This window comes from Monodelphis domestica, chromosome 3 (assembly GCF_027887165.1).
Source record: "Monodelphis domestica isolate mMonDom1 chromosome 3, mMonDom1.pri, whole genome shotgun sequence".
NCBI classification, from domain to species: Eukaryota; Metazoa; Chordata; class Mammalia; order Didelphimorphia; family Didelphidae; genus Monodelphis; species Monodelphis domestica.
This window is the reverse complement of record NC_077229.1, coordinates 345,880,849-345,892,852: the sequence shown is the minus strand read 5'-3', so window position 1 is coordinate 345,892,852 and position 12,004 is coordinate 345,880,849. Positions and strand designations below refer to the sequence as shown.

At 34.9% G+C, this 12,004-nt stretch overlaps 1 protein-coding gene across 2 annotated transcripts in view; it reads left to right on the top strand.

Moving 5' to 3' along the window:
- ZCCHC2 (zinc finger CCHC-type containing 2) overlaps positions 1-12,004 on the top strand; it is a 102,200-nt gene that overhangs the window by 47,497 nt on the left and 42,699 nt on the right. For both annotated transcript variants that reach the window (XM_056824237.1, XM_001375824.4), the window contains exon 8: positions 692-749. In XM_056824237.1, the coding sequence (XP_056680215.1) occupies positions 692-749 (58 nt within the window). The remainder of the gene's footprint in view (positions 1-691; positions 750-12,004) is intronic.

Genomic DNA, 12,004 nt, shown 5'->3' with positions numbered 1-12,004 from the left:
TCTTTGGTTGTTTATTAGTTGGGCTCAGGGAGTATATAAATGTTAGCTTTTCTCAGAAATTTTAAACTTTGAAATGTCCAATGTTGAGGTACAGTAGTAGGGCCTGTGTATCTGTAGGGCTATGTTCTAAGACCTACCATGAATGAATGAAACTGTAGATATAAGTGAATGCCTGTTGTTCACCATGGATAACTGAATCACTGGATACAGGGACACAATTGCTACCATTTTTATAATAAATAAGGTCTCTTTTAAACAAAGGCACTATAATACAGCTACAATAAATGCAATCAGTGAGAACACTAAAGGCAAACTGGAGGAAAGCTTTGCATGGGAGGAAGGTAGGGACAAGGGGAGATGAGTCATGTACTGGGCTGGCAGATTTTTATCATGTTTGTACTGGCTAGACAAGTGGTTTGAAGCTTATTACCATTTATTTTTTTTATTTTCTGGAATTTTCCAATTTTTTTTCCTGTGATTAACCGTGGGTAACTGAGTCAACAAGATACCAAATCATCAGATATAGGGGTACAACTGCATATTGATCATAATAGAGCACTATACTTAGAAAATGGAGCTGCCCCTGCTCTCTTGACCATGTGACTGAAATAATCTGTTTCTTCCTATCAGGGATCATTGATAGAACACTTAGTGTCAGTTACTAATGAACTTTTTGTTTTTTTCCTCTTAGAGGTTTTACAGCATACAACAATCCACAAGAAACATACTGGAAAAGGTCCTATAATGAAGTAAGTTTTTAAATTGACACATTTAAAAATCACAGAAATACTGGTTAAAGGTACATAGAAAAATGATATTTTAAAAATTAGTCATTATTAATAATATTTTATTTGGAGCAAAAATGTTTGCTATGTTCCTTTAATAAATAATATTTCACAATTCTAAAAAGTATAATTTAGATTATTTTTCTTTCTTAGGACTGTGACACTTTCCATCTCAGCTTCTCAATAGTAGCATGATGCACCATTTTTTTTTCCTAACAGTTATACTTAGGGGAAAGTAGCTTCTAAATTTAAATGCATTCCTACTCTACATAACCATTTCCCTAATTTTGTAGTAACTGAGAGGCAGTTTACGGACTTTCTAACATTGTTTGACAATTCAAAATCCTAAATGGCAGTTATTTAAGTAGAATCATGTAATCTTTAAAGCTGATTTAGATCCATAACATTTCTTTTTCAAATGAAAAAATAATTGTAATATTAGGTAGACAACTTATCTAAGGTCATGTAGCTAGTTACTGGCCAAAGAACTTAGGTTCATATTATATTCATTAAAGTTATGATAGCTATATTATAAGTTATGATATATGAATCTAGCCATGGGTTAGGCAGTTTATTTTTTTTCTAGGAATGTACCTTCATTAAAATTTCAACTGCCAAATTTTCTAATGTGTACTTTGAATTTTATTGATGTGATATGAGATTAAGAATAGTCATAAAGTATTAGAACTAGGAAAGGATTTAACAAACATGCTTTGGATGTAGAAAACTTTCAAGTAAAACTGCTTTATTTTTAGATTAGAATGATGAAGAATTATAATGGATAAAGAGCTCGCTGTGATCTCAGGAAACCTGGGTTTGAGTTGTTTCTGTTGTGGATATTAACTGTCCCTGTTAACTTTACGAGACATTGAGTTGCAGAACAATTGGGATCCATAGAAGCGGCATACTTTGAAGATGTTCCCAATGTAGTCATTGGCCCTAACGAAAAGAAAATTAGAATTAGATACTCCGAAGCTCAAAAATTGTTCATTGATTTAGTTCTTTACATTTAGCCCTGGTCAATTTTAAAAGAGGAAAATTTAAGAAAATTATAAGCAATGGGACCGTGTCCTAATTTCACTAAATTCCTATTTTGCCTTGTAGTTTTCAGATATATCTATTAAGGTGAGGAGAATAAGTGAAATTCACTGATATCTCATCATTCATGGGGGGAGGGGTGTCTCTTATCTTTATATCTATTATTCCCCCCTCTTCCTTTTTCCTCTCCCCCCGAATTTCACCAGTTAACATCAGTTGCTGTCAGTGTTGGTCTTGGCTTTTGCAACAGAACTTTTCTTGGAACTGAGGCCATTTGGGAAATAGAGAATGTAATGCATACTTATGATCCATTCATGAGTAACTAGTAGTTGATTTCATGACCCTACTTTATCTCTTCCTATCTTCCCTTTTCAGCCCATACTTTTTGTTTTTAGACAAATGATATTGTAGAGTACTAAATACCTACCTTACATTTGTTCAAGCTTCTACCTTTTTTCATGTATACAAAAAGATGAATATTTCTAAGATAATTTAGGTATAATTTGCATTTAGAGAAGCCTTTAAAATAACCATTTACCTCTCAGGCAAGTTTAATTTATGGAATGCAAGGACACTAATGTCTTATTTATCTAATTTGCCTTGAAAATGGTCTTTTCCAAATAATGCATAATATTATTCTTTAAATAACTTTTTTCTTCTTGACCATTTTTGATAAAAGTTTTTTCTAAAATAGATTATATTCTTCTTTGCACTATTCAAGCATGAATACTATTTAAGTGAAATGTTAGTTTAATTCTGAAAAGGTTAATCTTACATTGACCTTTGTAGCTATTATGGTGGAATAGGCAAGCTTTTAAAAATAATTGCAAACTTACCTCTCAGACACTTCCTCACTATGTGACCCAGGACAAGTCACTTAACCCAAATTGCCTGCCTTTACCGCTCTTCTACTTTGGAACTGATACCTAGTATCAATTTTAAGACAGACAGTAAAGGCTTTTAAAAGAAAATAATTGCAAACTTTAATTTTTGTGTACTGATGAAAGAAATTAAATTTACAGATAAAGCAAGAAATAAAGATGTTCCTTTGTCTTGTTTTTTGTTCGTTTTAACTTTTAACTGAAGATCTATAAAATTTTATCATGTGATGAAATATGAGTTGAAGGAAACCCCAGAAGTCTTTTAGCTGAGCCTGTCATCTTTATAATTCCTCTAAAAAGTGGTTGTTTAGCCTCTAGTTGTAGTATACTTAACTATCTCTGGAGGCAAACTATTTCACAATAGTTGGAATTGTTGAGGATTTTTTCCTTATCAAGCAAAAATCTAACAAATTGTTCCTAATTCTGTCCTTTGGAGTGGTGTAAAATCAGCAGTTCCCTTTCACATGGTAAGCCCTGAAAGGAATTCAAGACCACTATTCAGTCCCCATTGTCTTCTCATTCCAGATTTAAAATGTTCTTGTAATTGATCCTTCTGGCATGATTTTGAGTCTCTTCACAATTCTGGATGCCTCCTAGAAGCATTCTGGTTTATGTTCCCCAAAATGGTAGTGCCTTGAACTGAATATGTTTAGATATAGTCCAACTAGTTCATAGTTCGACATTATTGAAACTATCATTATTCTGAACATAATTCTTTTTTAAAATATAGGTTTTTTTTTTAGTACATCAGAATATATTCCTGCCCCACCTTCCCCAGTCAGCCATCTCATGTAAAAAGAATCTCAGAAGTGGCAATCTATCTAGTTTAGGTTTTGCAAATTTATCAGATAAATGGATGTATAGCCTTGGCTAAAGACCTAGAGAGACCCCCTCACATTTTGAGTTGGTCCAATTCACTTGTGGCCTGGAATAATTGTTATAAAGGTTGTGTTTTTTTGGTTGTTTTTTTTTCTCTGATATCAAACCTAAATTGGTCACTGCCACTTCTACCCATTGTTCCTAATTCTGCCTTCTAGGGCCAAACATGACCTTCTGTTTCCTAGATTCTACCTCTTTTCCTGCAGCCCAAGATCATGTTAGGATTTTTGGTTTCCATATCACAAGACAGATTCATTCAACTTGTGATCCACCTAAAAACCCAGCTAACATATCATGCTTATTGTAATGTGCCAGATAGGGGGCAACTCAGTGGATTGAGAGCCAGGTCTAGAGATGGGAGGTCCTAGGTTCAAATCTGGCCTCAGACATTTCCCAGCTGTGTGACCCTGGGCAAGTCACTAGACCTCTGTTGCCTAGACCTTTCCACTTTTCTTCCTTGGAACCAATATACAGTATTGATTCTAAGATAGAAGGTAAGGGGTAAAAAAAAAATAATGTGCCAGATATTGTACTAAGTGCTTTACAGTTATTTCCTCTGATCCTCATAACTACCCTGGGAGGTAAATGCTTTTATAAAAGCATTCTATTTTCCAGATGAGGAGACTGATGCAAACAGGTTAAATGACTTGCTACCTATCTTTTTATAAATCACTGTTTCTTTTCCTAGACTTTCAACAACCATATTTTTAATAATCCATTCTGACCAGGAATCAAATTCAAGCTCACTAGCCTATAATTTAGACTCTCTTCTCTTTTTTAAAAAAATCTGGATGTTGGCTCTTCTCCAGTCTTGTCATACTTCTCCTATTTTCCTTTATTTTTCAAACACCACTGACAGTGCCTCAGCAGCACATCTGTCATATCCTCAAGTATTTGAGCATCTCTAGTTCATATGGGGCAGATGAGTTGAATTCATCAAGGGCAGTTAGATTCTCTTATGGTTTCCTTGTCTTAGTTATCAACTTCCTTCATCGTGTCTGTTCTGTCATTTCCAGTGTAAAAGTCATTTGTCTTTGAAGGAAAAATAGAAACCAATTAAGAATTGAACAGCTCTACTAGCTCTCTCTTTTCTTTTTTGCCTCATTCGCCTCAAGCAGAGGGCTTATCCTTTCTTTGATGCTTCTTTTTTCCCTTTTGTTGTCCTTATTTAATTTTCCTTACCAATCTCATATCACTCTGAGCTTTACTATAAGGAGCAATATTTGTACAAGATCATCCATGCTCTTAAATTCATTTTTGATTACTTGCCCTTCTGCTTTCCATATATTTATCTTAAAAATCAAGCCCTATGCATCCACATTAGTCTTTTCAAACAAATCTCATTTTTCCTCCAAAAATAAGAATGGATGTGGCAGAGAGTGCAACTGAGCCAAACTAATCAATGCATGAACCAAATCTTAAAATAGATACAGCTTTGTACATCCATTGTTCTCATAAAAAAGTGAAGAAAATATATTTTCTCATCTTTGGGGAAACAAGCTTGGTTATTATACTTGTACTGCATTTTTTTCTCTTTCAGTTATTTTTTGTTGTTCATTCAGCTGTATCCAACTCTTCGTGACCTCAAGGACCATAACACTTTAGGTCATTCTATTTTCCACTATCTTCCAAGTCTAAGCTCACATTCATTGCTTTGATGACACCATACCTGTCTTATCCTTTGCTGTCCCTTTCTTTTGCCTTCAATCCTTCCCATCATCTTAGTATTTTCTTTTTTTTTTTAAACCCTTACCTTCCATCTTGGAATCAATACTGTGTATTGGTTCCAAGGCAGAAGAGTGGTAAGAGCTAGGCAATGGTAATTAAGTGACTTGCCCAGGGTCACACAGCTGGGAAAGGTCTGAGGCCAGATTTGAACCTAGGACCTCCCGTCTCTAGGCCTGGCTCTCAATCCACTGAGCCACCCAACTGCCCCCTCTAAAAAGTCTTTGCTATCATCACAGTTTGAAAACATCAATTCTGCAGGGTTCAGCTTTTTTTTTATGACAACTGTTACATTCATATGTAACTAACTACTAACTACTAGAAAAACCATAGTTTTGACAGTATGGACCTTTGTCAGCAAAATAATATCTCTGTTTTTTTAGTTTTCTGTTCAGATTTGCCATAACTTTTCTTCCAAAAGAATAAGTACATTTTCATTTCATCGCTGCAGTGACTGTCTCTAATGACCTTTGAGCCCAAGAAGTAGAAAACTAGCACTGCTTCCATTTCTTTTCCCTCTATTTGCTAGGAAGTGATGGGACCAGTTGCCATGATCTTAGCTTTTTAATGTTAAGCCTCAAGCCAACTTTTACAGTTTTCCCCTTTTACCCTCATCAAGATCTTATTAATTCTTCTTCACTTTCTGTCATCAAAGTGATATCATTGGCCTGTCAGATTGTTGATATTTCTCTCAGAAACCTTAATTCTGGCTTTTGTTTTGACCAGCCTGGTACTTTGCATGAAGATACTCTGCTTATAAGTTAAATAAATATATTCCTTTCCTAATCTTAAAACAATAAGTTGTTCCGTATTCAAGTCTAATTGTTGCTTCTTGATACACAGATAGGTTTCTTAGAAAATAAGTATGATAATCTGGTATTTTCATCTCTGAGGATTTGCCACATTTTGTAGTGATCCACACAGTCAAAGGCTTTAGTACAGTCAATGAAGGAGAAGTAGATGTTTTTCTGGAACTCCCTTGCACCACCAAATGTTGGCAATTTGGTCTCCAGTTCCTCTGCTTTTTCAAAAAATCAGCCTACTCTTCTGGTTATTCTCATTTCATATATTGTTGAAGTCTGGTTTGCAGTTCTTAAGCATAACCTTGTTGGTATGTGAGATGAGCCTAGTTGTTCAGGAAATTGTTTCACATTGCCCTTCATAGGATTAGGATATAAACTGATCTTTTCCAATCCAGTGGCCACTGTAGATTTTCCAAATTTGCTGGCACATTGGGTGGAGCACTTTTTTTTGTTATTCTTGTTTTTATTAAGTGTAATTCCTATATACTTTTTTGTTTTTTAAATTATCTTTAAGTATTTTCTGGGTTATGCATGTACTATTTTTTATCACCTTTTAGGATTTTAAATAGATCACCCGTAATTCTATCACCTCCACTAGCCTTATTGTTAGCAGTATTTCCCTAGGCGTACTTGACTTTATTCTACAGAATGTATGACTCTAGATTACTAAATACACCATCATAGTTATTGGTGACGTTAAGGTCTTTCTTGTGCAGTTCTTTTTGTGCATTCTTGCCACCTCTTCTTAATCTCTTCTACTAATGTTCAGTCCCTACCATTTTTTACTTTTATAGTTCCCATTTTTACATGAAATATTCCCTTGATATCTATAATTTGCTTGGAGAACTAACTAGTCTTTCCCTTCTATTTCTTTGCATTGCTCATTTAAGAACTCTTTTGTCTTCTTGCTTTTCTCTGAAATTTTGCCTTTTTCCACTTTGGAAAAGATGTTTTTTAGGTTATACTTGTACAATCTAATGACTTTCCCTACTTTCTTCGATTTAAGGTTGAATTTTCGAGTAAGAAGCTCATGATCTGAGCTATAATCAGATCCAGGTCTTGTTTTAACCAACTATATATAGTTTCTCCACTTTTGCCTACAAACTATAGAATCATTCTGGTTCATTATTGACCATCTAGTGATGTCTATGTGTAGAGTCACCTTTTGGGTTGTTGAAAAAGATCGTTTGCTATGACCAGCGAGTCATGGAGACTAAATTTTCAGTGTCCACCTTGCCTGTTATTCCATTTATCTTTTGATTTTCTACCTTAGCATTCCAGTCCTCTATAATGATTGTGCCATCTTTTAAAAATTTTGTTTCTAGATGATCTTTGTAGAGCTGTAAAGGCTTTGTAGAGCCTTTAACCTCATTGGCATTCAACAGTTGGAGAATAAATGGTTGTCTTGATTCTGAACAGATATTCAGATTATACCTCAGTACTGCTTTTCTCACCCTTTTAATAACTATGTGGACTACTCTATTTCTTTTAAGGGTGTAAGATTTAAAAGAGTGGGAGCCATAAACTGTAAGAGTTAAAATGGTTGGGTGTCATAAACTGTAGTGATTAAAATAGTGGAAGATATAAATTGTGATATAAAGAGTGGATGAGTAAGTTGTGACCGCAGGAAATATGTTTTCACTACAGTGTTTTGTTTTTAAATCAAATATTAATAATACAATGAGGAATTAAAGAAAGAGAGAAAAAAGGAAATAATGAGAAAGGGATAAGCCGGCCCAGGGCAGCCCTGGCCAACCCAGGCCTAAGCCCTAAGAGAAAAGATCAGTCAGTCCTTAATCACTCACCACAAGATCTGTCCAAGCAAGGATTCTAGTGACACCAAGCCAGCTCTATCTCAGCTGACTTCACCAGCTCAATCCTGAATCTGAAATGTCCCGGAGAGAGTCTTGAGAGAGACCCTTCAAGGCAGCCTTTCCCAGCTGACTGATTTTAGAGAGAGCTTTTTGTCTCCTTTTAAAGGGCATCTTCTCCTATGTCACCTCCCCTAAGTTCTTCCATCTACCAATCACAGTAGACATTTTCCAAAGGACAGCCCATTCTGAATTCACACCTGAGTAGACTAAACTTTTGAGTAATCCAGACCTGAGTAGACTAAAATCTCTGAGTAAATTCTCACCTCCTTGTTCCTTGTAAGTTCACAAGTTGCCCGACCTTTATAGGTACTTAGCACCCCCTTGTATTAGTTCTAAAAATAGGCATGGCTTAAGTATGGGTTTAAGTATTTTTCATTGTTCAGCAAGGAGTTTTCTCCCCTAAAGCAGGCCTAAGTATGGGTGGAGTAGAGGTCTTCACATTTCTGATCTAAGTAGAGTTCACTGCCCAAATGGGGAATGGTCTTAATCCAATCTTATGAAGTAGGGTCTGGGAATTTTTAAGGTTCACAAGGGATTCTTGCCTATAGGAATATATGTAATGATCACTTGAATTAAATTCACCCATTCCCATACATATAAAATCACTGACATCCAAGATGTCAGTATTTAATCTTTCTATCTCCAGCATATCTTGAGATTCATAAATCTTACATTCCAGGTCCCTATGCAATATTGATATTTACAACATTGGACTTTGCTTTTATCACCAGAAACATCCACGTTTGAGCTTCCTTTTGGCTCTGGCCCAAATGCCTCATTCTTTCCAGAGCTATTTGTACTTGTTTTTCATTCTTTCCCAGTAATATGCTGGACACCTTCTAACCTGAAGGCCTCACCTTCAGTTATTATATCATTTATCATTTTAATACTGCCTGTGGGATTTTCTTGGCAAAGATACTAGAATAGTTTGTCATTTCCTTCTTCAGTGGATTACATTTTGTCAGAACTGAACTGTCCATTTTGGATAACCTTGTACAGCATAGTTCATAATTTCACCCCTTTACCACAACAAGGCAGTTATCCAAGAGGGAGGTATTTTATTAGTGTGCCCAGTATTCATGTTAGTTTTTTAGGGGTATTTTGTCACATTATAGACTCAAGCTTACTGCTGACTAAAATTTATACTTTTTTTTTCCTAACAAATTGCCAAAATTCCTTTTCTAAATTTATTAATTTCTTAAAAAAGGAAAAATAGGCCTTTATCCTTCTCAAATTATTATAAGATTTGACCTGCATCTATTTCAATTTTGATTTTGTCATTGAAAACATTAGCTTTGTTGTCTCTGTAGTTTTAATAGATCCGCTAAAATGTGCTTTCATCCAAATCATTGGTACTTTAAACATAAGACCTAACCAAAGATAGTCATTTGGCATTCTTTCAGGTTGCTACTGATAACCCTTGCCTTCTATCTTGGAGTCAATGCTGTGTATTGGGTCCAAGGCAGAAGAGTGGTAAGGGCTAGACAACGGGAGTCAAGTGACTTGACCAGAGTCACACAGCTAAGAAGAGTCTAAGGCCAGATTTGAACCTAGGACCTCCCGTCTCTAGGCCTGGCTCTCAATCCACTGAGCTACCCAGCTGCCCCCTGCTATGGATATGTTACTTATCTTGAGATCTGGGTGTTAAACCAACTTTTAGTCAAGTTTACTATACTATATATATTATCCAATTAACATCTTACCCATTTTTTTTACAAGAATATAATAAAGAATTTTCTAAAGGCCTTGCCAAAATCCCTTACTACATTTACAGTATTCCTCTAGTCTATTAGTCTAGTAACCCTGTAAAAAAAAAATGGAAATAAGGTTAGGTTGGTATGATTTGTTCTTAATGAATCCATGGTGGCCCACAGTAACTGCCATGTGACTTATTGACACACTAAATTCTCACTAACCATTCCTTTGATGGATTGATAGAACTTGAAAAGGACCTAACATGTGGTTTGGCTTCTTAATCTGTTCTAATATGTTTATTTATTTTATCCCCTCTCCATTTCTACTATCTTCCCGGGATGGCTAAGGGCATCTCAGATAAAAGATTATTGGAGCATCTAGGTAGCACAGTGGATAGAATGCTAGGCCTAGAGTTGGGAGAACCTAAGTTCAAATTTGACTTCACATACTTCATAGCAGTGTGACCCCGGGAAAGTGACTTAACCCTGGTTATCTAGCCCTTATCACTCCTGTCTTAGAATTGATACTAAGACAGAAGGTAAGGATTTTTTTTTTTAAGTAAAGGATTATTTCAAAGCAACTGTGTATTTTTCACTATTTACTTTGCTGTATAGCGCTTTCTACATATGGCCTAGCATAATGATAGACATGTAGTAAATGCTAAATGCTTGGTAAATACTTTAGATTCTTAAGGGTTGAGAGGCAATTACACATATTTGTGTTTTAGAAAAAGAAAACTCCAGAAAATACATTCTGTGAGAAAAATTACATCAATTGTTGTCATGCTTAGATCCAGTAATACCACCGGATATATACCTCAAGGAGATCAAACACAACAAATCCCATATATACCATATATTCAGAGTAATACTTTTTATAGCAATAAAAAATTAGAAACAAAGTGAGTATCCATTGATTAAGTAATGCCTGAATATATTATGGTATGTTAATATAATGGAATATTATTGCAAGATTATCCAATCGTCAAGCATTTATTAAGCACTTTATATATGCCAGACATTATGCCAAGCTCTAAGGATGCAATAAAAAAAATTTAAAAAAAAAAGCTAAACTCATCCTTGCCTTCAAGAGTTAACATGCTCTAAGGAAAGAAACTACATTTGTAAATCAGTACATAGAAAATTAATACAGAGTTGATGAGAGATAGCCTTAGAAAAGAATGTATTGGCACAAGGAGGACTAGGAAAGGCCTTCTATAGTAGATGAAATTTTAATTTAATGATAAAGCCAGGAATTCTAAAAGTTGGAGGGGAGGAGCATTATAAGCATAGAGGATATAGGCAGTGCCAAGACATGGAGACAGGAAATGGAATAGCATTGTGAGGAACAAGTAGATTTAGATGGTAAAATGCATGGGGAGAATATGTTGAAAGATTAAAAGGGGCCACATTGTGACAGACTTTAAATGCCAAACGTTTATTATTCATATTTGACCTTCAAGGTAATAAGGAGCTGTTGGAGTTTATTGAATAAGGGATGAGATGGTCAGGTGTGCATTTTGGCAAAGTGTGGAAGATGTATTGGAGTGGAGGAAGACAAGAAATAGAAAGTCTAATTAGTAGGCTATTGTAAAAGTCTCACTGAGAGATGATGAGGGCCTGAGCTATAATTGTAGATTTGTGAGTGAAGGGGAGAAAATGCAACAGATGCTATAAATAAAGAAATGAGATTTGGTAACTAATTGGATATGTGAAGTGAACAGGAAAGTAGTCAAGGATAAAATCAAGTATATGAACCTGGATAACAGAAATAGTGATGTCCTTGATAGTAATAGGAAAGTTTAGAAATGGGATGAATTTGCAGGGTAAGATAAAATGTTCCATTTTGGACATATCATGGGTTTTGACACACCTACAGGATATCCAGTTTGAAATATCCAATAGGCAATATCACCATATATTAGAAATATGAGGACCCATGGTGTAAAAAAACAAATATTGATGAAACTTATTTTTGAAAAGAAAGAGGAAAAAAAATCCTCTAACTTGTCTCTTCCACTTGCTACTGAATTACAAGATGTAAGAGTATATAGCTGTTGATGATCATTAACAAATGAATTACTTAGGCAAAGAAAAATGTCGTGAAAGAAGCAAAAGTTTTCTTAAGGACAGAGAAAATTTTCCCTTCAGTTATTCTTTTGTGGCAGTAGCATATATTTAAGTTTACTTGAATCGGTAAATTTGGAGAAAATAAGAGCCTAACTTAATTTTTTTCCCAGTTTTTGTTAAAAGTATCAGTTGGAATAATGCAATGACTTTTTGCCTCCAGAATTCCAAACTGAAATTCATTAAATTATTCAATAT